At 44.5% G+C, this 27,005-nt stretch overlaps 1 protein-coding gene across 2 annotated transcripts in view; it reads right to left on the bottom strand.

Moving 5' to 3' along the window:
• The window catches only part of GPATCH8 (G-patch domain containing 8), a 196,392-nt gene that overhangs the window by 120,554 nt on the left and 48,833 nt on the right, over positions 1-27,005 (bottom strand). For both annotated transcript variants that reach the window (XM_030220366.1, XM_030220368.1), the window contains exon 3: positions 22,819-22,891. In XM_030220366.1, coding sequence (XP_030076226.1) covers positions 22,819-22,891 — 73 coding nt within the window. The remainder of the gene's footprint in view (positions 1-22,818; positions 22,892-27,005) is intronic.

The following is a 27,005-nucleotide window of genomic DNA, read 5'->3' as shown; positions in this document are numbered from 1 at the left end:
TGCAAATAGACATGTCCCTTACAAAGGAGGCAAAGGAGAGGCTCTCAGGAGGCGAGAGCTTCCTCTCTGGTGAAGGCGTGGGGTCAGAGGGAAGGCCCACAGACTCCTCTGAGGAGAAATATCTAGGGTCCTCCTCTTCCCCCCACGAGGCCTCTTCCTCGGTATCGGACATAAGCTCATGTAGCTGAGTCCTTAACCGGGCCCGGCTCGACGTTGAGGCACCGTGTCGTCGAGCGGTGGACTCCCGCGCCGGCGGGGACGAAGCTCCCTCCATCGACGTCGATGGGGACTCCACCTGCGTGGCGGTCGAGACCGGTGCCGCAAGCGGCGGCGGTGTCGAAGGCCTCGGCACCGGTCTAGAGCTCGCCGGCGCCACAGTCAACGGCGCCAAGGGCGCAAGCACCCCCGGCGCCGGCACAGCCTGGCGCATCAGCCCTTCCAGGATCCCCGGAAGGATGGCTCGGAGGCACTCGTCCAGGCCCGCTGTCGGGAAAGACGGGGGGGCCGGTAGAGGCGTCGGTGCCGGAAGCTGCTCGGGTCCAGGAGACTGCACCGAAGTGCTGGGACCCTGACGCGTCGGTACCTCCACTACCGAGAGGGACCTCTCCTCTCGACGTGGACGCTTCGGCGTCGACTCCTCTCCGGCACCGAGGGCCGGGCGCACTGATGGGGACCGATGACGGTGCTTTTTCTGTTTTTTGCGGTGCCCGTCATCGGCGCCCGGTGGAATTGAGGAGGAGGAGGTCGATCCCCCTCGGTCTCGAGGGGCCGGGTCAGACAGGGTTCGGTCCCGAGGGCCATGGGCAGAGGGAGTGACCGGGGCCGATTGCCCACGCAGCCTTTCACCCCTACCGTCACCGGAGGACCGGCGGGGCCGACGGGACCTGTACTCCTGGGGTCGATGCCATCGGTGCCGATTTCGCGGACATCGATACCGAAGAACCGGCCGTCGATACCGATGCCGTCGAGGTCGACGTCGAGGGCCCGGCGCAAGTTCCAAAAAGACGGTCCCGAAGAACTTGCCTCGCAACCTGAGTCCGTTTCCGGAGACCAAGACACAAAGAACACGACTTGATATTGTGCTCCGGCCCAAGGCACTGGAGGCACCAAGCGTGGGTGTCGGTCTGCGAGATAGGCCGGCCGCACCGACCACACTTCTTAAATCCACTCGGGACCTTCGAGGACATCGACGGAAATATCGCGTCGGCGAAGTTAAAGTCGTCGATGGTGGCGGTAAATCACACCTCGAAAAATAAATCGACCGCGCGGCTAGAAGGCCGCAACGCCCCCGCTAGAAAACGAGGGAAAAATACAAGCGCGTTCTCTCTTTTTTTTTTTTAAAGAAAAGAAAGAGGTCTGGAACGCGCGGTAACCAGAAACAAAAAATAACAAATTAGCGAACCACGCGACGGTTTTCCGGGGCTGACTAAGAGAGAGCGGTGACGCACGACTCTCTCCAGCGCGGAAAAGAAAAGACTGGCGGAACGGTTGCGCACGGCGGGAAGACGGCCGCACATGCGCGGTGGGCGTGCCCTGCGTGCGGACCGCCTGCGAAGCTTCATCCGGTTGGTGGGGGCTGCCGCGGACGTCACCCAGTCGTGAGAACAAGCAGCCTGCTTGTCCTCGGAGAACTCTTAATTCATAACCTCAGGGTCATCTTAGATGCCTCTCTCTTCACATACCTAACATACTGCTAAAAAAGTGTGTCGATTCTCACATTTCAACTTTTGCCGAAATCTGTCACTTCTTTTCTGTGCACGCTACCAAACATTCGTCTGTTCTTTCATCCCCTCCTACTTAAGACAATTGAAACTACTCCTTATAGGTCTCTGAGGGACCATCTTTCTCTACTGCAATGTATTCAAAACACAGCCGCACAACTTACCTTCCTTAAATATAGTTACAATCATGTATCCCTTCTCCTCAATTTATTACACTGGCTTCCCATCTGCTTCCCACACAGTTCAAGCTTCTACTACTCATCTACAAATGCATTTACTCTGCAATGCCTTGTTATTCACCTTCTCTTCTCTCTCCCTATACTATTCCTTAAGAGTTTCATTCACCTGTCAAGTTCTTCTCATTTGTACGCTCCTCCTCCTCCATTGCTAATTCTCTGCTCTGTTTGAGCTTTGTGACCTTAGGACAGATTTACTGAGTTGGTGCATCATGCTCCCCCAAATCCAGACTAAAACTCACCTTTTTCTTATTGCTTTTACACCTTGACCACTTCTCTGTAATGTGTGACCTTCTCTGGGACAAGGTGACTAAAATGGTGGATCCAAACTATTGAGAATGGTTGATTTTTCATGTCATGGGTCCATAAGCAGCCTGAAAAAGTTACACGTTTGAACTTCTGTAGCTTTTAAAATTTTTTCCATATAAAAGGATCTGATTTGGACTGTTGTATTACATTTCATTTATTCATTTATATCCCACATTATCATCCACAGCATGCTTGGTTCAATGTAGCTTACAAATCACATATTAGGTAAAACCAGTGCGAATTACATATAACTTGGTAAGTGGTTACATATAACATTGTATGTGGTTACATAAAGTACAAAATAGGTAGTAACAATAGTGTATGATCTAGTTTAACTTACACTGTGATAAACCACTAATGGCGAAAAGTAATCATAGCATGTGAGATTGATCATTGTATTTGGGATAGGTTGGCAGTAATAGGTTGATAAGATACTGGTCAGCAATGGGGCATAGAGTGCGAGGGAGCAGATATAAATTAGTTCTTGAAAGTGTAGATGTGGATGTCTGTGTTGCTATCCTATGTCTGATGAATTTTTTTGAAATTTTACAATTTGTTTAATTGTTATAATTTTAAAATTGTTTGCTCTAATAGAATTCATTAAAACTTCATTTTTGGTTTCTGGAGACTTTAGTCATCTTTTCTTAGAGATGGTCATATGTGTAAGTTCTGTGGAGCTGGGAAACTATATTTTGTGTGTGTTTGCACACAACTGCATAAGCCTGGTACTACTACTAATTAAAATCATTTTATTTAAATTTAATCTTTATAACCCACTTAACCATTTGCACAGCTCAAGGCAGATGACAACGAAACAAAAACAAATTCCCCAAATAAGAGAAACAAAACATTCAACATTAACATCTGAAATGCTACACATCTAATAAATCATCATATTAAATGGTAAAATTTCCTAACAGACGCTTTTTTTAAACAATGATAAAATTTCACTTAATATTGCTGTTGGCGTAAACTCAAAGGGAAATGTAATTCCACAATTACTATGCCATCAATTGTGTTCCTCAATATTTAAAACAAGTGATTCATGAGTATCAGCCATCCAGAGCTTTATGGTCTGAGAATGCAAAATTGTTGGCATGCGTTACAGAACATTCTTGGCTATATGCCAATGCGTGGAAGTCTGCTTTTTTTTTTTTTTTTCAATAGCAGGACCTCAAATTTGGAATAGATTGTCAGGTTACTTGAGACTGTGTAGTAGTCAGGTTCAATTTGTTAAATTATCGAAGACTTACCTATTTGAACATGCATGGAATTATTATTATTTGCTGATCAGTTGGAACTCTGTATTACTTTGTCTAATTACGTATTGTTTTTATTTGATTGTGTATGCTGATTCTGTTACCTGCCTAGTTGTAGGTAGGCTAGAAATTTAAAAAATATATATCAATCTTTTTTCTAGGCAGTCAGTTGAAATTATTGTATCACTTGGAAACAGCGTTCAGTGCTATGACCTTTACTTACAAACATTCCAGGGAGGTTCTATAATGTACCTGTCTCTGGTTATTTGTTTTTATTCCTATATTTATTTATTTGTTGCATTTGTATCCCACATTTCCCCACCTATTTGCAGGCTCAATGTGGCTTACATAATGTCGGAGTAACAGTCGCCACTTCCGGATCTGAGGAATACAGATTGGTATAGCATGTACATTATAGGGTAGGTTACTAAGAGGCATATAAAGGCGGTTAATAAATAAATAAATAAATAAATAAATAAAGCACTTAGCCATCCAAAGTGCCATATATTTCTATGGAACTTTAGAAGGCTAAGTGCTTTGAAAATATGCCTCTAAGTGATATTGCCTGAATGTTCATAGATGAAAGAGTGATTACATTACACCGTAATGGTGGTCACCATATAGCATTGTTATTCATTGATGATAGCATAAATTACAAGGTGGTATTGCATTAAAGTTCATAAATGATAGAATAAAGTAAAGGGTAGTTAGATAGTCAAAAATAGAAAGTTCATTTGCGGTGTGGACAACAGGTGGCGGTGCATAGTACATTCCACGTGTCCGAATAAGTGGGGTAGTCCAGTATAGGGAGTTAGGTTTTGTTTAGTTTTGTTGATATTTCGTTGTCTGGTATTTAGGGTGAATACCAGCGTTCAGTGCTATGACCTTTACTTACAAAACATTCCAGGGTGATTCTATGATGTACCTGTCTCTGGTTATTTGTTTTTATTCCTATATGATGCAGTTTCTGCCTAATTTGCCAGAATGACTACTCTTCCCCAAACTAGTTTGTTTCATAAACGTAACAGCAGTGCTTAGATAGCAACTCCAGTAGATGAGAAGACCAGTGCCAGGAAGACTTCTGTAGCATGTATTCCGAAAATGGCAAAGACAGATTGGGATCAAGTATGTATTTGATAATCAGGCTCATATCATCTGCTATGAGTGAGGGTGCTGTGTATCTCAATGCTGGGGGGGGGGGGGGGGGGGGGGGGCAGGGGGAGGAGCAGAAGGAAGGCATCATGAGGTGAAATTAGCAAATACAATGTTGTTGTTTGATTGTTGGTTTAATCATATAATAGAACTACTCCTCAAACTAGAAGCCAATTGAATTTTAGTTTCAGTGCTGAAACTGGCCCCAAATCCCTTTTCTGCTTGGTTCCAGTTTTAGCCACAAGGCTACAGCCATGACCTTCAGTTCTGGCCGAAAGCAACTGCATTTTTGGTGGAAGCCAAAAATGTGTGCTTTGTCCCATGAGCCCTAGTGGTAATCTCTTGAGATTGCCACAAGGTGCCACAGCAGCCATTTTGAGAGTAGAGCCGAGATAGACAAAAACAACTGGGTATCCTTGCTGCCCTGAATACACCACTAGAGACTGTAAGATAGTTTTGTTTTGTTTTGGGGGGGGGGGGGGGGGGGGGGGGGGGAGGGGGACTACTCTTTGCATATTTTTGTTTTTTAATGTGTGTAATGCAATTGCAAGTAATGCAGTTATGATCTTGTACAGTAATTTATACGGTAGAGTGAACCAAATAAATGCTTTTGATATAAAATTTAGCAGAAATTTAAGTCTGTTAGGGAGACTTTTACAAAGCAGTGGTAAGCCCAACACAGACTTACCATTCGCTAAAACGGAAGTACCGCCGGGCTACCGCAGCAGCCCGACGGTAGTTCCCACCCCCAGCACGTGCCTGGTGTTTACCCAGCAGTAATCAAGCAGTGCCATGTGCTGACCAGTTACCACCAAATTAGCAAGGGAGCCCTTACCACCACCCCTGAAATGGGTGTGCAGCAAGTGCTTCACTTGCTGAAAGGACATTTCTTTTAAAAAAAGAAAGACCTGCTTTTTACCTGCTGTGGTAAAAGGGGGCCTCAACACGAGTCAAAAACACGTGCCGACGCCAGTGCAGACCCCCCTTTTGCCACAGCTTTGTAAAAGGACCCCTAAATTTGGGATAAGCTTCTTAGCCAGTGGTTCCCAAACTTGGTCCTGGAGGCACCCCAGCCAGTCAGGTTTTTGGGATATCCACAATGAACTGCTTTTACCACATTCTCTGACAACAAATTTCAGAGTTTAATTACACGTTGAGTGAAGAAATATTGTCTCCGGTTATTTTAAATTTACTACTTAGTAGCTTCATTGTGTGCCCCCTAGTATTTTGGAAACAATAAATAAACAATTCACGGCTACCCGTTCCACATTTATAGACCTCTATATTTGATCCCCCCCCCCCCCCCCCCAGCCATCTCTTCTCCAAGCTGAAGAGCCATAGCTACTTTAGCCTTTCCTCAGGGGGAAGTCTTCCTATGCCATTTATCATTTTTGTCTCCCTTCTCTGTACCTTTTTCTAATTCCACTATACCTTTTTTGAGATATGGTGACCAGAATTGCGCAAAGAACCTAGATTCTATGACAAAGGAGCCTGCAGTGATTGTTTTCAAGCACAAGTACTGATCAAGCTTATAGTGTTAGTAGGGAAAGGATATTGCAATGAAACAAAGTTTATATATTACAAAAATAATTTGAGAAATGGACTTTTTTTAATTCTGGATTTGTGCATCAGACTGGTATAATGTACACAGTGTAGACCAGTGTCTGGACTCCTTTACCCTATTCTATATCATGCTTGTCCTTAATCAGTTTTATAACTAAATACAAAATGGGAAACATCTCAATACCACTTTCTCTTGTTAGCTGTGCAAACGCTAGAAATCGTGACTTTTTTTTTTTTTTTTTACATGTGCTCAAAGGTCCTGTCCGAGAGGATATTTAACTGCATCTTCAATAATTTGGGAACCTAAATATGCCAGACTTGTTGAGAAGTCCTTATTAAAATGGCTCTTCCAGTTGTCAGAGCGACAAAACAGAAGCAACACACTCTGCAGACACAATACAAGCAGCAACACAAAGAAGTAGTCCAGAGAAGGAGAAGACTCAAGATTTGTCAAATACGGATTATAATACATTTGTATGTGACGAATCTCGAGTTTTCTCCTTCTCTGGACTACCTCTCCCAGTTGTCAGCCTGTGCTTGCAGTTCCTGGGACTGCAGGGTAATCTCCTATGGGTTTAGCAGGACCGCAGACTGCAAGCTCTGACAATCCTCAGTGGGCCTCACTGGTTCACATTCACACAATCAATCTTTAGTTTTCAGTTTTGGCTGAAACCAGATGATAAGTTTCGGATGCAGTTTTGGCTGAAACTGAAAAAAGCCATTTTGGTCAGCCTCTACTTTGGATTATTGGCATGCTGCTATGGTACTATGTTCCAAGATGGCATCATATATAACGGCCTATGTGTGGTTGAAATGATCGCAAATTGCCAACTGCCCATCCCGTCCTCTTTCAACTCATCACCCCCACACATACGTTCATCCCTTATATATGAACCCCTACCTTAACACACTTCCCCCACTCCACTCCTACCACCATTTATATCTCATACCACCAAGTACTGATCAACAAATATGCAATTGAGGTGCCAATGACATTAAGAAGGGATCCCACACCTTCAAAATTAGTTTATTGTTTGCCCCTGTTATCATCAACATTTTTTCCATCCACAACTCCTCATGCATCTTATTCTACTACAAAGTTAGGTCAGGTGGATTTTTTGGCTATCCACTGCATTGAGACTTTTTTTTTAACGCAATAAGGCAAGCTTTTCAAACAGTACTTGCATATCACCGAGTCCAAGGAAAGCTTCTCCCTCATATCCTAAAGACACAACTATGGGTTCTGTTCAGTAACCAGATGACTCCACATCTCCTCCCAAAGTTATTTGATTGATGAGAAGTCCCATATGCAATGTAAAAAGATGACCTCAGGGTTTCCACACTCCTGACATTTACTAGAATCTGCTTAATTTTTGCTCATTTGTAGGGCTTATTAATTTTTTTTATTTATTTAGATTTTGCTCACACCTTTTTCAGTAGTAGCTCAAGATGAGTTACATTCAGGTACTCTGGATATTTCTCTGTCCCAGGAGGGCTCACAATCTAAGTTTGTACCTGAGGCAATGGAGGGTTAAGTGACTTGCCCAAGATCACAAGGAGCAGCAGTGGGATTTGAACCGGCCACCTCTGGATGCAAGACTGGTGCTCTAACCACTAGGCCACTCCTCTACTTCGATTCAAGCTTTTTTTTTTTTTTTGTGCTAAAATTTTTTTTATAGTGTAGTGCTTCTCAAACTGTGGACTGCAACCCTAAATGAGGTTGCATATACCATGATTGGGGTTGTGACCTGAGCAGGCACTGCATAGATGCGCTATTCTGATATGCCTCTGCAGGGTTGCGTGCATTACTGTGGCTGCGAACATGGGGTTGCAGCCACTAGAAGTCTAAGCAAGCACTGCTAGAGTGAATTCTATTTTCTTTACAGCTTTGTATTTTGTGCTTCACTCAGTTAAATAAGCTTCAGCAAAGCGATGCTACAGTAAATACCAAGTGCTTCTTTGTCAGAAATGTTATTGCTTTACTGGCTGTGTAAGTTGGATGGTTAAGAAATTTTAAAAAAAAAATATATATATATATATATATATATATATAAACAGCCAACAAATTTGTTTGCAGATTTGAAGAAGCACTTTACTGACCTTCAGACAGCAATGAGAAGGGTTCTTCAATGTTGCTAAAAGTACACAAAGCAGGTAACTGAGGAGGAACAAGGGTGCAAAAACACACTTCCGCAGTATGCAACTGGGAACAAGGTACTAGGACAAGGATAGAAAAAGCAAAGTTACTTACCTGTAGCAGGTGTTCTCCGAGGACAGCAGACATATATTCTCACATGTGGTTGATGTCATTCATGATGCCCGGGGCAGACATTGCCATAGTGCACTGTCACTTAAAAAAAAAAAAAAAAAAACAACTTTGAGGCAGTGCCCCCACCGCTCATGCCCGGGTGCCTTCCTTCTCGATGCTCAAGCGTAGGACCAACAGTAGAATACTAAAGCAAAGAAGACAATTCCAAGGGAGGTGGGAGGGACGTGAGAATGTGTGCCTACTATCCTCAGAGAACATCCGCTACAGGTAACTAACTTTGCTTTCTCCGAGGACATGCAGGCATAATATTCTCAACATGCGGGACTCACTAGCTGCCAGGATCACAATGCCAATAATTAACCTGGCAATTCAAGTAGTAAAAAGATTCTGCAGGACTGCTTGTCCAAACCAGCTACCCTGCCTGGAATGCTGTTTCAGACAGTAGTGAGCAGTGAAGGTGTGGACAGAAGACCACATTGTTACTTTGCAAATATTTTCAATTGAGGTGGACAGGAAATGGCTACTGAAGCCGTCATGGCTCTTACATTGCGAGCGGTAACACAGCCATGAAGGGTCAAGCCCAGCCTGAGCATATGTGAAAAGATACAGTCAGCCAGCCAAGTCAAGATAGATTGGGAATTCCCATCACATAACATACGGTTAGGGTCGAAAGATACAAAAAGTTGGGAGGATTTCCTATAAGGTTTAGTACACGCCAAATACACTAGAGCACGCTTACTTCTCCAGGATATGAGTCTAGCTTAGGAAAGAAGAAAGGAAGTACAATGGATTTATTGAAGCCATGTGGCCAAGTAGACGGAGCATCTGATGAGCAGAAACTTGGTTGGAACTGGAAATCTGAGTGGAGAGGTGAATTACATTATCTACCCTCAATTGTGTGAGAAAGGCTCAGCCTTGAACAGTTTCCAGGACAGCCCCTATAAACTGCAAGGTCTGAACCATTTAAAGATGTGATTTGGGGTAATTTACTACAATCTGAGAAAACTTCAGAAGATGTATGGTGGAGAGAATGGAAACCTGCGCCAAATGTTGGGAGGTTGCTTTGATCAACCGGTCGTCGAGGTAGGGGAAGACATGTATGCCCCAACTTGTACTTGGAGTAAAACCCTGAATCCCTCTCCAGCAGAGGAACTAGTTCAATTGCATTCTGTAGGAGGAGGGTAGAGAGCTTCTCCCAAAGAACCATCGTTTGGAAGGAGTTTGGCACAGACAACTGGATGATGGCAATGCTCTCTAGGAAAGAGTCAAAAACTGGGTTGCTGTTTAGGCTGAGGAGAGGCTTGAGACTTCTGTCTCTGCTGCTGTTGTGGGCATGAGCGCTGGGATGCAGTCATCTGAGGAGGAGCACTTGTGCATATGCGGTGGGGGTACTGCCTCAAAAGTATTTATTTTTTTTAAAGTGACAGTGCACTACGGCAGTGTTTGCACCGGGCTCCGTGGATGACGTCACACATGTATAAGAATATTATGCCTGCTTGTCCTCGGAGAAATCTCAGGTACCTAAAACCTTTCGCTAAAATGTGAAGCTACAACAGTTGGCAAACAGGCCAGGGACTCTGCCATCATGAGACTTGTGTTTGTGTATGCTGTGTGCTAAAAGCAAGTAATGACACCGGGCTGTACATACTATAGCAGGACATGTTTATCCACTCCTACTCTAGCTAAGATAATAATCAAGCATCTTTCTGACGTCATTTGAAACTTTCTTTAAAATGAGTACTTTATTTTCTTACTCGTTACTCAACCTTATTTATATGTTCCATCTTTGCTTACACATTATGCTGTCTATTAAATATTTTATTGCGTATTGTGTTGACATTGTTTTTTTTGTAAATATCTTTATTGAAGTGCAAGACAAACTACATATCACAAAACAATACAGAAGAATTGAACCAGCAGCAACAGCAAGGAATCCTAATAAAGATATACAGCAGTGTATGTTTCACTGCATGAAATGTCCTGCTCATTTTCTATTACCCAACAGACACCCCTCCGTCCCCCCATGTCCTCCCCCTACCCCTCCACCCCTTTGAGCCATAAAACAGTGTCTCACATACATCCCAAAGGGCTCTCTGTAAGCTTGCCAGCGTACCTTATCATATGGCTGTAGTCTTTGTTTTTCCCATCTAGTCATTTGCACCATCTTTGCATGCCACCTCTGTAGGGGTGGTGCGCTCTCCTCCACCCAATACCACAGTATGGTCTTTTAGCCAACAATAATGCCACACACAGAAACCGACACTGGGATGGGGAGAGCCCCTGTTTGCTCAGGCCGGAGACATCTCCCAAGAGTAGCACACAGTAGGACCACTCAATACTCGTGTCAGTTACACTCTTCAAGGATTCAAGCACTCAACACCAGAACTCCTGTAACCGCACACACTCCAGAAAGTGATGAATCAGAGTATCCACCCTGGATTTACAGCGCACACAGGTGTCATCCTCCCAGAGGCCCATCTGCTTTCCCTTAGCTCTGGTAACAAAAGTGCCATGCAGGAGCTTTAGCTGCATCTCTTGTAGATTTGCACTGGGGAGACTTTAGAGGACAATACAAAACAAGCTAAGAACTCCGCTTCAGTCACCCAACTGTTCCCCCCACCATTGAGCAGCACAAGAGGAAGGACGGTGCTCCCTGCCCATTGCATACCATACTGCTAATTTGTTTGTATGTGCGGGTGTTTGACAAAAAAGCTTATCCAGGAGGGTGAAACCTAAGCCTCTTCCCCTGGATGAGGTCAAGGAAGAGCAGTAGTGCCTCAGCTGCAGGAAAGAAAAAAAATCTGTTCTAGATAGTTGCCATTGTGCTTTCGCCTGCTCAAATGTTGGGAAGACATCTCCCCCCCCCCCCCCCCCCCCCCCCCGAAGCTACGAAATGCCCAACGTATCGGCATCCCCCCCACTGCCCATGCTCGGAAGCGAGACACCCCCCTGCCCCGCTGGGAAGCAGGGGTTATCAACCACTGATATAAAAGGAGAGGGTCCAGAAGCTCCCCCAACATGGCATCTCCACCAGAGCCAAGCCTTACGCAGTGGCTGAAGCAGACAATGCAACCTCCTATCCATCACTGTTGGCAGTAGCAACGTATTAAAAGCTGCATAAGGGGATGAACAATCCTCCCAAATATATCGTGGGGCAAACCTGCAGACCCCCGCATGCAAGTCATGTATCCACCTCAGCAACGCCACCACATTATATAGACGCAAGTCTGGAAGACTGAGCCGCCCCCCCCCCCCCCCCATCCCGAGAGCAAACTAGCTTAGCGTATCCAATCCGCGCAGTATGGCCCGCCCAAATAAATACACCTATGGTCCCTTTATATAAATCTTCTTCCCGCTTAGCAATCCATATAGGCACCATCTGCAAAGGGTACAGAATCTTAAGAAGCATAACCATTTTAACTAGTGCTACCCTACACCTAGTAAAGAAGTGGCAGGTTTTTCCAACGGAGGCATAGAGATTTAATGTGTTCCAATTTATCCTGATGTTCTTGCGATAGACCACCTCCATGTCCCTATGAAGATAAACCCCCAAATACTTTAAAACTCCAGAGGACCATGCCAGGGGGAAGGTGGGCAACAGCTGACTCAAACAGGGGGAGGACACGGGCAAGGTCTCAGATTTTTCAAAATTGATTTTAAGCCCCGAGAAAGAATCAAATTGCATAATTAGAGACACCAATTTTGGGACAAAGTCCGTTGCTCGATCTAAGTATACAAGCATATCATCAGCAAACAGGTTGATCCTGAATTCCTGAGACCCAACCTAGATCCTCCGAACTACTTAGACTGCCTAATCTTCAAGGCCAGAGGTTCCAAGGACAACATAAATAACATGGGAGACAAGGGGCATCCCTGCCTTGTGCCTCACTCCAGCTTGAATTCTGAAGTTAGAGCCCCGTTAATCAGGATCTGTGCTGTCAGGTGACTGTAGAGAGACCCGATACCCCCTAAAAATTCCCCCATGATGCCAAATTGAGGAAGCATCCAAAACAGGTAATCCCACATAATTTTATCGAAAGCTTTCTCTGCATCCAGGCTAGCTATCATAGCGTCTCCTGGGGTACCCCCAAATGTCTGCAAAGCCGACACTGCCCTCAGTATATTAGAAGAGGCGTAGCACTCCGGAACAAACCCAGCCTGGTCTGGGTGTAACACCTCTGGTAGTATGCTCCCCAGCCTCTGAGCTAAGATATTGGCAAAAAGCTTAATATCCTGATTAAGGAGTGAAATTGGGTGGTAGGAACCCAGGATTTCCGCATCCCTCCCTGGCTTGGGCAGTACTACAATATGAGCATGAGTCAGCCTCCCCCCTCCCTCCTCGGTATTGCATAAATGATGACAAAGTTCCTGAAAGGGGGGCCCGATTGTCCCTCCCAGAATTTTATAGAACTCGTGGCCCAAACCGTCAGGTCCAGGTGCCTTCGCCAATTTAAGGCGCTGTATAGCCTGGCATATCTCAGACACCGCAATGGGGGCATTTAAGGCATCCCGTTGGACTTGCACCAGTTGCAGCAGATTCAAGTCCCTGAAAAATGAGTCTCTCTGTGACTTGTCCATCTCCCCTTTATCATAGAGTGCCCGCTAGAAATCTACAAAGGCCTTCTGAACATCCTCTGGTGCCGCTACTACCCTACCCACTGACGTTCGTATTTTAGTTATTACTTGCTTCGCTCCTCTCTGCATAACCAGTGTAGCCAGCAGTCTACCTGCCTTGTTCCCCCATCGGTACATGTTAAACTTATACATAGTAGATGACTGCAGAAAAAAGACCTGCACGGTCCATCCAGTCTGCCCAACAAGATAAACTCATATGTGCTACTTTTTGTGTATACCTGGATTTGTATCTGTCATTTTCAGGGCACAGACAGTATAAGTCTGCCCAGCACTATCCCCGCCTCCCAACCAGCCCCGCCTCCCCCCACCGGCTCTGCCACCCAATCTCTACACAGAGATATCTTGGGATGCTCTTTCATTTAGGAGGTCATTAATCTGTTGTCATACAGCTTTATATTCCTTCCTCACCCCCTCGTCCCTAGTCAAGATGTGTTTGCCTCGAAGGCCTTGCAACTGATGTGTTGACATTGTAATGAAGCATACTTTGTATTGTTGTTTGAATATTTTTACTGCTGTAATTGTCTATTGCTTATGTTTGACTTATTCTTGTTGTACACTGCCTTGAGTGAAGTCCTTCAAAAAGGCAGTAAATAAATCTTAAATAAAATAAAAATATACACACAGGGACCGGTATTCAGCATTTGGAAAGTTTGCTGAACTGTTTTAAAGATGCACTGGGATACGTTATTGCACAATAAAATGTTCTAAACCAAAACCTACAGACACTTCGAACAGCTGATCAAAAATATATTTTTTTATTCAACTATCACAACTGAAGTTTTAGTGAGGCTACTGCACAAAGTCATCATTACTCGTTTAGATTTAGCTCATAGCCTTTAAGAGGTAGCTCAAGATGAGGCACACTAAGGTATAATAGATATCTCCATGTCACCAAATGGTATACAGTCTAAGTTTGTACCATGGGCAATGGAAATGTGAAGGAACTTGTCCAAGGTCATGCCTGCAGAATTTGAACCTAGGCTTTCCAAGTTCTCGTCCTGCTGCTCCAAACAATTAAGATACACCTTCCTGTCACTGGTCAGTGTCTTGTAATGCAGCAAATGCACATCACATTCTCGCTGAAAAATTTTAATGATTGGTTTTCAAGATCTGAATAGACAACAGCATATGACGCTGGCTTTTTAAAATACATCTGTGTAATTTGTAAGTTATCAAGCCAAGGACAAGCATCAAATTATTCCATTCACACCCTTGAATGTGTCATTAAACTTACAAAACATCATGGTATGTCTACACAGTAAGAAATGCAAAACTGGGTCGGACCAAAGATTCATCAAGCCTAGTATCCTGTTTCCAACAGTGATCAATCCACGCAACAAGTACCTGACAGGATCTATGCTCTTTTCGTAAGTCTACCTTAAGATAATATGGACTTTTCCTCCAGGAACTTGTCCAAACCTTTAACTCAGCTATGTTAACTGCTTTACTATATCCTCCAGCAGAGTTCCAGAGGTTAACCATGCCCTGAATGAAAAACACATTTTCTCCTATTTGTTTTAAATATACTGCTTACTGACTTCATGACACAATCCATTTGTCTTTATATTTATTGAAAGTATATCCAATCAAATTCACTCATGTTTTATAGACCTCTATCATATCTTCCTTCAGCTACCTCTTCTCCAAGCTAAAGACAAAAGAACCCTAGCCATTTCAGGCTTTCTTCATTGGGAAATTAATCCATCTCTGTTATTTTTATTGCCTTCCTCTGTACTTTTTCTAATTCAGTTATATACTTTTGAGATGCAGTGAGGTCTGACTGATTATCTGCTCAAATTCCCTACAAAATTTTGACAAACATAAAATAATGTACTCAGGGGTGGAGCATAAGGAACGGAGCGAGGCTGGAAAGAAGAGTGGCAGCATGAAGGGCAGAGCATAAGAGATGGGGCAAAGTTATGGAGCAGGAGGCAGAATGCAAGAAGGGAGAAACGCCGATATTTAAAAAAAGGTCCAGAGGAGACCCGGGAAATTATAGACCGGTGAGTCTGAAGTCGGTGCCGGGAAAAATGGTAGAGACTATAATCAAAGAACAAATTACAGAGCACGTTCAAAAGCATGGACTAAAGGGACAAAGTCAACATGGATTTAGTGAAGGGAAGTCTTGCCTCACCAATCTGCTGCATTTCTTTGAAGGGGGTAAACAAACATGTGTACAAAGGTGAGCCGGTTGATATTGTGTATCTAGATTTTCAGAAGGCGTATGATAAGGTCCCTCATGAAAGACTATAGAGGAAATTAGAGGGACATGGGATCGGAGGTAGTGTCTTACTGTGGATTAAAAACTGGTTAAAAGATAGGAAACAGAGAGTAGGATTAAAAGGTCAATATTCGCAATGGAGAAGGGTAGTTAGCGGGGTCCTTCAGGGATCGGTGCTAGGACCTCTGCTTTTTAACATTCATAAATGACCTAGAGATGTGGGTAACTAGTGAGGTAATCAAATTTACCGATGACACAAAGTTATTCAAAGTAGTCAAATCGTGGGAAGATTATGAAAAACTACAAGAGGACCTTATGAGACTGGGCATCTAAATGGCAGATGACGTTTAATGTGAACAAGTGCAAAGTGATGCATGTGGGAAAGAGAAACCCAAACTATAACTACGTCATGCAAGGTTCAGCGTTGGGAGTCACGGACCGAGAAAGGGATCTAGGTGTCGTCGTTGATGATACGTTGAAACTTCTGCTCAATGTGCTGCTGCGGCTAGGAAAGCAAATAGAATGTTGGGTATCATTAGGAAAGGGATGGACAACAAAAATAAGGATATTATTCTACCGTTGTATCGCTCCATGGTGCGCACCTCGAGTATTATGTTCAATTCTGGTCACCGCACCTCAAAAAAGACATAGTGGAATTGGAATTGGAAAAGGTGTAGAGAAGGGCGACAAAGATGATGGGAAAATTAGGTTCTTACCATGATAATTTTCTTCCTTTAGTCGTAGCAGATGAAGCCATTACGTATGTGTTGTGTCCATCAACCAGCAGGGGGAGATAGAGAGCACTCAAATTTTCTCAGTGCCTCATGGCCAGCTAGCTCCACTGCTCTTCAGTATTGAAGCTTCCAAAGCAGTATGGCAAACCGCAATTGGGAATAACATGAACTTTCCTCACAGCGAACAATGGCCCCTTAACAAGGGCATGAACTCAAAGAAGGAGGGAATGAACTCATCCTCCTGGAGGGAATAAACTCATCCTCCACTTTGTATAAACGGAGGGAATACGTGCATCCTCCTGGAGGGAATAAACTCATCCTCCCAAAACATGAACTGGAGGGAATGAACTCATCCTCCTATAACTGTAACAAGAATCCTGAAGACTGTTTCCAACCCCCAAGGAAGGAATATAACTTCAGGAAACAAGAACAGCACCTAAAATTAGAATCACTGCAATACAGACAATCATACAGGGAGGGCTCATGGCTTCATCTGCTATGACTAAAGGAAAGAAAATTATCATGGTAAGAACCTAATTTCCCTTCCTTGTCATCAAGCAGATGAAGCCATTACGTATGGGATGTAACAAAGCAATCCCTAAATAGGGTGGGAACAAGCCACACCACACGCTAGCACCTGTGCTCCAAAACGCGCATCCCTCCTGGCAGCCACATCCAGCCTGTAATGTCAGGCGAAAGAGAGCTTAGAAGCCCATGTTGCAGCACTGCAAATCTCATGAAGAATTAGTGCTCCAGTTTCCGCCCAGGAAGAGGAAATCGCTCTTGTGGAATGTGCCTTAAAGGCTTCAGGCGGAGCCCGGCCAGACAGCAGATATGCTGAAAGATAGCTTCTTTGAGCCAACGGGCAATAGTGGCTTTAGATGCTGAAGACCCTCTGCGAGGACCTGCAAACAGCACAAAAAGATGATCAAGGTCCTGAAAGAATTTGTAATTCGCAGATACTGTAACAGAGTCCTGCACACATCCAAAAGGTGCAACTGCCCAAATGAACCTAGAAACTCCTCCTCAACAAAGGAGGGAAGAAAAAACAGGCTGGTTTAGGTGAAACGCTGAAACCACCTTAGGCATGAAGGAAGGCACGGTCCGAACTGTGACCCGTGACTGAGAATTGCAGAAAGGGTCTCTACAGGACAGCGCCTGGAGCGTTGACGCCCGTCTCGCCGAGGTAATGGCCACTAAAAAGACAGCCTTCAGTGTCACATCTTTCTCTGAAGCACTCCGAAGTGGTTCAAAGGGAGCCCCCTGAAGGGCCTTCAATACTAACCCCAGGTTCCAAGCTGGACAAGGTGCCCGCACGGAGGACTGAGCCAAAGCACCCCTCTAAGAAACCGTGCCACATCTGGATGAGCAGCTAAGGACACGCCTTCATCCTTGCCACACAGGGAAGCCAATGCTGCCACTTGCAACCCGCAGGGAATTATAGGCCAAGCTTTGTGTACACCATCCTGCACAAAGTCCAGAATTATCGGCGAGACAGAGCCCGCAACGAAGAAAGCACTCTTGAAACACACCAGACTTCAAACTGGCATCAAATCCGGCATAAGCCACGGATGTGGAGCGCTTACGGGCCTGCAGGAGAGTGGAAATTACCTTATTTGAGTAGCCTTTATCTCTCAATTGCGCCCTCTCAATCGCCATGCCATAAGACCAAAGTGGCAGGCGTCCTCCATGGCCACCGGACCCTGTGACAACAGGTGCAGAACCAGAGGTAACGGAAAGGGAGCCTCCAACAGCATCTGTCGGAGGTCCGCATACCAAGGCCTCCTGGGCCAATCCGGGGCGATGAGCACCACTTCTCCTGAATGCAGCCGAATCCGCAGGAGCACTCGCCCTATCAAGGGCCATGGAGGGAAGACATACAGCAAGCCCAGGGGCCAGGGTTGAGCCAAGGCATCCAACCCGGCAGAGCGAGGATCCCTCCATCTGCTGAAGAAGCACGGGCTTTGGCATTTGAACTGGTCGCCATAAGATCCATCACTGGCTTGCCCCATTTGGCACATATCTGCAGGAATACATCGCTGCTAGTTCCCACTCCGCGGGATCGATCTGATGCCTGCTTAGGTAGTCGGCTTGCACGTTGCTCTGACCTGCAATGTGAGCTGCTGACAGGGACTGTAGATGCAGCTATGGCCCAGTGGCAAATTTGTTCGGCCTGCACGGCTAGAGCTCTGCACTGAGTGCCGCCTTGTCGATTTATGTAGGCCACTGCTGTCATGTTGTCCGACATCACTTGGACAGCCAATCCTTCCAGGGTCACTTGAAAGGCCAGAAGAGCCAGAAACACCGTTTTAAACTCCAGGCGGTTGATAGACCACTCCGACCCGTCGGGCGTCCACAGACCCTGGGCATGCTTCCCCTGGCAATGTGCGCCCCAGCCCTTCAGGCTGGCATCTGTCACCACTAGACACCAATCGGGGAGCGCCAGCGGCATTCCCCGCCGCAACATACTGTCCTGAGAGCCACCACTCCATACTGAGGTGGGCCGCAGGGAGCCAAGAAAGTCTGCACTGATAATCCCGAGATACTGGAGACCATAGTTGAAGTAGATAATACTGTAGAGGTCTCAGGTGCGCTCTCGCCCATGGCACCACTTCCAAGGTGGCCGTCATCAATCCCAACAGCTGGACAATGTCCCCAAGCTTGCGGGCAGGGCATCCTCAGGAGCAGACGGACCTGATTCTGAAGCTTGCACCGCCTTTGTTCGGGAAGAAACACATAGCCCGAGGGTGTGTCGAACCTGGCCCCCAAATATTCTAGAGATTGCGAGGGGGTCAGGTAACTTTTGGCCATATTGACGACCCAGCCCAGAGATTGAAGTACTGAAACCACTATGGCTGTAGCTAGATGACTCTCTTTTTCTGAGTCTGCTCTGATGAGCCAGCCGTCTAGGAACGGGTGAACCCGGATACCCTCTCGCCTGAGAAAGGCAGCTACTACCACCATTACCTCGGGGAGCTGTGGCGAGGCCAAAAGGCAAGGCCCGAAACTGGAAATGTTTTCCCAACATCGCAACCGCAGAAACTTCTGGTGCGGGGGCCAAATATGGTATGTGCAAGTAAGCTTCTTTCAGGTCCAGAGACGTGAGAAACTCTCCTGGCTGTACCGCCGCAATGACGGAGCGCAGGGTTTCCATGTGAAAATGCCGCACTCTTAAGGCCTTGTTTAGCTCTTTTAAGTCCAGGATCGGACGAAAAGACCCGCCTTTTCGTGGCACCACAAAGTAATGGAGTAGCAGCCTAGACCTTGTTCGGCGGGAGGCACTGGGGTCACAGCCCTTATCTGGCACAGACTGCGCAGAGTCTCCTCTACCACCGCCCGTTTGGCGGCAGAACCGCATCGGGACTCCACAAACACGTCTCTCACCGGGCATCGAATTCTATTCGGTATCCGTCTCTGATCAGGTCCAAGACCCACTGATCTGCGGAGATTTTGGCCCACTCCTCGAAAAAGAGGGAAAGTCTTCCTCCGATGACAGGAAACGAGGAGGGGGCCGGCGCACCATCATTGAGAGGGTCGCTCCTGAACTCCAGGCCTTGAACCGGCAGCTGCGGAACATTTGCCCGAGCGAAAGGAGTTTCTCTGCTGAAAGCGGGCACGCGAAGTGAACCCAGCAGCACGCCCCGGGCGGTACCTTCTAGCTTCACGGAAGCGAGGTCTATAAGAGGAGCGGACCGCCTGACCCTTAGAGGAAGGCTTCGGCCTAACTTCGGGCAAGCGCTGAGGTTTGGAATCCCCCAGACCTTTAACAATGTTTTCCAGCTCCTCACCAAACAGGAGAAGGCCTTGAAAGGGCAACTTCACCAACCTTTGCTTAGGGGCCATGTCCGCCGCCCAATGTCGTAGCCAAAGAGTGCGGCGAGCCGCCACTGCTACAGCCATTTGCTTAGCCGAAACTCTGACCATATCATAAGGGTGTCAGTCAAAAAGGACAAGGCCGACTCCATCCGCGGAGCCACTTCATATAAGGTCTCCGCTCCATCACCGGGCTGTTCCACTGCCTGCTGTAACCAAGCCAGGCAGGCTCTAGCAGCATAACAACTGCATGCAGACGCCCGAAAGTGAGACTGCCAAATCAAAGGACCGCTTCACAGCTGAATCAAGCCTGCGGTCTTGAATATCCTTCAGGTCAACACCTCCTTCAACAGGGAGGGTAGTTCTCTTTGTCACAGCCGTGACCAGGGCATCCACTTTAGGCATTGCAAAGCGAGCCAAATGTTCCTCACTCAGAGGGTATAATTGCCCCATAGCCCTGGCAAACCTTCAAAGGTCCCTCAGGGTCAGCCCATTGAGCCGAAATAAGCTCTTGATGGAGTCATGCAAAGGAAAGGCTCGAGCAGGCTTTCTGGTACTAGCCATCCTTGGATTAACAGAGGAGGCTGTGCCACTCCCAGGATCTTCAATCGAGAGGGCTTGTAAGGCATCTGAAATAAGCGCTGGCAGCTCCTCGCGGTGGAAAATCCTCACCGCAGACGGATCATCAAGCTCCTGTGGCAATTCTGCACCTGACTCTGGCTCCTTAGCCCAAGAAGTTCTGCCAGACCCCTAAGAATCCTCATAGCCCGACCACGGGGGGGGGGGGGGGGGGGGGGGGGGGGGGGGGGGGGGGGGGGGAAAAGGGGGGGTGCGTCACACTCAGAAGGGGAATTAGCCCTTCTGCGTTTATCAGGAGGATAAGAAACAGGCAAAGCCAACTGCAAAAGGCCAGGATCCACCGGGGGGCAGGCAGAGGGTCCAAAGATCCCTGTGGAAGAGCTCTTTTAAGCATGCATGCTCTATGCAGCGTTAAAACAAAATCAGGGGAGAAAACCGCTCCCTGACCACCCGGATCCTGCCCAGGGCTATCAGCTCTATTATTAGCCTCACTCAGTTCCTGCTAAACTACATGGGGGTTATTTGAGAATGTTCCTACCAAGAGTTTGTGCCTCAGAACTGCAATTTCAACTTAAAGGAGCAGGCAATTATCCTGAGAGTCCTGTAGAGCCTGTCTGACTCATGACTGAAATCACAATTTTAAGGCACCAATTTTAAGGCCAGCAGGAATGGGTATAAAAGAGAACTTTTGCATAACTTAGTGGGAACTCTGCTCCTGACATGCCCATTCCCTTGATACACATTTACCACCACCCCCCCCCCCAAATATACCCATCCACCCCTACACACACTCATCCCCTACCATCAGGGCTTTTTTTGAGAGGGTACGGGTACTGAGTACCTGCACCTTTTCCACTGCTAAAATTGACCCATGGTTCCCAAGTTTTAATGAAGAGCTCAGGCCCTACACAACAATTCTGCCTGGTCATAGATTCTGTAAGTAACTGGTTGAAGGGGGCCTGGCTATTGTGGGGCGGGTCCCTCAGTGATCACCCCACCCCTGAAGGGTGGCATGGCATTTGAGTACCAGCACCTTTTTTTTTACTAGAAAACACACACTGCCTCCCATACAACCTCCCCCCTAACATACCCACATCCCTCCCACACACCCCTAGAGATAAACTCACTCATGTAGATAAATATATACATAATACCACTGATACATACACACATCACATATTATTACTAGGACTGATTTTTCATCCCCAAGTTTCTCTCATTGATTGTATTTATGCTATAGTTAGTAATTTTGCTTTGCTGTTAACAGAATTGATTAAATTTTATGCCAAGCTGTATCTGCAGTTACAGCACCTTGGGTGAATCTTTTCATAATGGCAGTGAATATATCCTAATACATACACACAGGCAAGACTGCTTTTTTATTTTTCCCATTGCTCTCTGCCTGGTTATGTATGTGGGCACCAGCACTGAATATGGCCAGTGCCCATATATCTGCTTGCTCTGCTCCCAGACCACCCCTGCACTAACTGGACAGGGCTACAGTGGTCAGAGGGCATACTCATGGCACTGCCCAGTTATCCTTCCCAGCCCGCTTAAACCTCTTTGAATCTCACTCTTTCAGTTTACATATGTTCGGAGAAAACTAATGTATAGGCTGAGGCAAGACAGCTTGGATATTTTCATACCAAATGCATAATTATCATGCCTGAGGGCCAGGCTTCACATGTGCCTGTTTAATATGATTATTTTATTTTAAAATTTAATTTTTTTTGTACTCTTTTGTATATCAGTTTGGATGATAGAGTCAGTAAGGTGGTCTATAAGTTTTATAAATAAATGAACCAAACAAACAAACAAACAAACAAACAAAGCTGTCTACAAAATCATGATTGCCTTTTCAGATTTATTTCAAATATAGCTAATTGGCCATTTCCTGCCACCTAGAGACCATCCTGAGGAGGGAGGGAGGGAGGGAGGGAGGGAGGGGAGAGAACTGAACAACAGTCATGCTCTAAGACCCCAATATCATGAAATGTCTGCAATATGTGATTGGAGTGTGCATATATAAAAGAACTAATCTCTAACCAGCCTCTTTGAATAAGGCTAGCTGAAAACAAACTGCAAAATGCATGAAAAAAAAAAACCCCATATGAATCTCATCTCTCTTTTAAATTAAGCACCAATTCCCGGTTCCATGAATAAAAATGACCTCCAAGTACAGAATACACAATCAATTACAAAAAGTAAATCTATTAAAGAGGTTAGGGGGATGCTACTAGAAAAAAATGCACAAATATTTTGAACAGTGCACACAAATGAGATAATAGAACTGGCTTCTGAAACACAAAAAATTCAGCTCTACTTACCCTGGAGTGTTTTCCCCAATCCTTGGCCCAGCTTCCACCCATGTTTCTGCAGTAAGCGGTGTCCAATATTATCCTGACAGACAGAACAAAAACAAACCAAAAATATTCCAGTAACATATTCTTCCCTTCCTGCACACATTTAAGTTTTCAAGTGATGACTGAAAGGTTCTACATATAAAGCATGCAAAAAATAAATTAAACTACTAACTGAAAGGGGGGCAACTTTTTTACACCCTTTAGAAGGGACAAACTAGACAAAATGTCAAAGATCACTGACTTTCTGAGAACAACAGAAGGCGCAGTGGAGGGCAAAGGAGGTGGAAGGAAGGGTTATTTTCTGATGGTGTACTGGGCAACTTCTGTGCACACAATTAAAAAAAAAAAAGGCGGTGTGATATTTAAAAATAAAAAAGGTGTACCGATAAACAAAAACAGACCAAGAAGCATAAAATCAAGCAATTTATACAAACATATCCATCACCTGGAAGCACCCCTTTTTATAAGATTGCATAGAAGCTCCATTTGTGTCGAGTCATTTTGTCTGTGTGTCAGGTTTAGCATGTTGAATAGAGTGTAAGTAGAAGACTGCCCCACCACTAGAAACCAACACACAATCAGCAAAATCCAGGCGAGATATGATTGGGTTTCTACTATTTTGAGGGTAGGAAAAAGAGGGGAAGGGAGGATGAAGAAGGGGTTTATAAATAAAACTAGCATGCAGCCATATTAAAAACAGAAAAGGGTGAGATTAGTTTAAAAAAAAAATACAAAAATAAAAGAAATGAAATGAGTAAGGCACAGACTGGGTGATGCATCTCACATATAATCTAACAAAAATGCAACAATGTTAGAATGAAACAGGCCTAGCAACAAGGTTAACAGCAAGAAACCATTAGTGCATGTGGGGGGTGGAGGGGTGACCAGTCAGCATAATGCCTCATCTTCCTGATTATTCCAGGTATGTCCACAAAAAAATTGGTTGAAGGTCAGCTATTTTCTGCCAGCCTTACCCATCTGAATGAAAGAACTATTTTCAAACAGCAGCTCATAAAGAAAAAACAGTATTTTCTGTAATTATGGTTTGTTGTTTTTCACTGCATGAGGTACCACTAAGGGTACAACACATTTAACATTTTAAGAAAAACAAGAGTGGAAATAATTCTTTGCTCATGTCTCTTAGTACTCTTTGAGACAATGTAGGTACATTGGGGTCTGTCGTTATTAATGCTTAGCGTGTGCTAACAGGTATCAGCATATATTATTTGCTATCAAGGGCAAAGGAATAAAATATTGGCCATGGGAGCACATAGTGTGTGCTAATGCATTAGCACAATACATGTTGGTATAAGGGACCCAAGTGTTTTTTTGCTGATAAATTTTAAAACTACACTGCGAAGTTGGAAGCAATTTTGAATGGAGTTGAGTTGATAAAAATGTACCAAGTCTAGCTTCAAAATAAAATAAATATTACAATATATGCCAAATTTATCATTTTATATATTTGTCCTGGATATAAAGTACTGGTAAGTATAAATTGAGATCCAAAACAAAAAATTTAAAGGCTAATATCATTTGGAGTCAAGAGTGTAGAAAAATAGAGGAGTTGAAGGTTTGATTTACTGACTCCACAGTCTTGCTATATATTTATATAATAATAATAGGTAGGGAAGGCCATCCTGAAATATTTTAATATACTGCCCTGTTTCTGAAGACAATACAACATGGGTACATTGAAATTATACCTCCAATTTGCCTAAATTATTGTTCTGCCATGCTCCCAAAAATGCTCATGTAATAGTATTAATAAAATAAATATTAGAAAATTTTGTTAACTATTATAAATCAGTCTGCTTGTGGGTCAGAGGGCACCATCCTCCAAGAGACCCTGCAGTGCCATAAAAGCATTCCTGTAGTGGGGACTTTAAAGACAAAAAATGTGCTTACAAAATGTTTTCCCAAACTGGCTGGAGAACAATCCATTTAGGAGTTTTCCTTTTTAACCTGTAAAACATAACATTGATCTGCGATATATAATATGGATCTCTGCTGTGAACTTGAACTGCTTCACCTCCACTGAATCTGTGTTCTCTTAAATTTTTTTTCTTCTAAAATGAATGCCAAGTACTAATAATTCTAATATCAAAGTTAAGAATTTATCTAAATTTGGTTGTACCCTCGTCCCCTGGGGGGGGGGGGGGGGGGGGGGGGGGAGACGAGACAATTTCATTAAGTGCTCTTGGGACAAGAACACAGAAGTAAGCAGAGGTGTGACCTTCAACCGGTTGTGCTTGTCATCTTCCAATATCATAGCTTACTGCCTGAAAGTGTGACAAAAAACATGCACATCAAGCTTTAAAATTGAAATCTACTTAAAATTATAAAATTCTGTAGAAAAAATTCACCACGTTCTCTTCATGTGTATTAAAAATCCTTCTGTGTTTATCAAGGGGCTTTCCCAGAAACTGAGAATGGAAAATTCCATGTAATAAATCCCACATAGATCATTTAAAACTGCACTAATACAAACAAAAAAAAAATGGCTTAGGACAGCCGGCACCATCAAAGAATTGTCAGCAACTTACTTGTATATTACCCTATACTCATGCTTCTAGTATTTAACTGAAATCATTAGAAAATATTGGTCTATTTTGTCTCTGCACTCCCAGTTTCAAGGTATGCTCATGTTTACATACATGTGTGGTAGGCATTTGGGGGAGGTGTTATTTTAAATGTGAGTTTAATGGCTCCAGTTCCATCAATGGTCAGGAAAGGGGGAACTATGCTTGTGAGCACTGTACGTATTGTCAGTACGCGTTACAGGTTAGGGAGAACATGATACCACATTCTGAGGGTTGAGTGTTCAAATTTCACGCACACACAGATTGTAATTCGGTTCAATGCGTGTATGGGATTTGGCAAACTATTCGTAAGTTAAAGTTAAATTTTGGATAGCTCAACATTTACGTAATCTGTATTTACAGCGGTTAGAAGCCACCATTGGAAGGAAGCAGGACACTGTTCATGATTTAAAATTTGTAGATTGTGTCAAGTGGCTGGGCCCAGGGGAGGTAATATTCCGCTATTATTATCTAGGAAAGAACAGCAGTTTATTTCATTTTTTCATTTGTTATTTAAAATGCTGGACTTCTGGCAGGCTCCATATGTATATGCGGGTGTCTTTGGTTGACCCCTGCTGTGTTTTGTGTGAATCTGGTGTGGAGTTTTCAACTGCCCGCTTGCCTATGAGAGAATATAAGGTATAGTTTGAATATTATATTTGATGGTTCTTGAAATTGTGTGGGACATGCATGAGGGACAGGGTGTGTTATAGTGACTGTTCTTTTGCATTTAAATATTTGACCCCTGATGACGACTTGAGGAGCGAAACATGGACCGTGTTGCGTTTGATAATTTTCACAGACTGGCTCAAGTGTCATCATTATTGCCCTTGTCTTATACTTAAGCATAATGCCGGGGCACCCAACTGTGCACAACATTTTGGGAATTGTTACTACTTTGAAAGTGATTCAACTGATTGATTTTTTTTGTTGTTGTTGTTACATTTGTACCCCGCGCTTTCCCACTCATGGCAGGCTCAATGCGGCTTACATGGGGCAATGGAGGGTTAAGTGACTTGCCCAGAGTCACAAGGAGCTGCCTGTGCCTGAAGTGGGAATCGAACTCAGTTCCCCAGGACCAAAGTCCACCACCCTAACCACTAGGCCACTCCTCCACTCCATATTGACTATGGAGTACACTTTGGATATATAATGGTTGCACCGCGTCAGTTTGGTGCGGAGCAACATGGCCTTCTCTTGACAAACTGTTGAAGGACCGCTGAGATTCTCATTAAGAATTTTATTCATCTTGTTGAGCGGAAGGGTTGCGGGCTATATTTGGTCCAATACAAAGGGTATTTTGCTGCTATATGTTTAGTGGCGATATATGTTTATGAGGTGTGGGTAACAGTACTATATATATATATATATATATATATATGTTTTTATATTTTCATAGGATTTTTAATATAAATTTCACAGTATGTAATAAAGATTTTGCCATAAATCATAGTTGTGGTAATAGATTGTGTGGAATATACATTACAACTATAACGAAATTGATTTATCCATGTTTTGCAATTGTGTTTAATTGCAAAACATTAGCATGCAATGAAGGTAGTAGGCATG

Source organism: Microcaecilia unicolor, chromosome 12 (assembly GCF_901765095.1).
Source record: "Microcaecilia unicolor chromosome 12, aMicUni1.1, whole genome shotgun sequence".
In the NCBI taxonomy this organism is placed as follows: Eukaryota; Metazoa; Chordata; class Amphibia; order Gymnophiona; family Siphonopidae; genus Microcaecilia; species Microcaecilia unicolor.
Note: the sequence above shows the minus strand (reverse complement) of the source record. Positions and strands in the feature narration are given on the sequence as shown.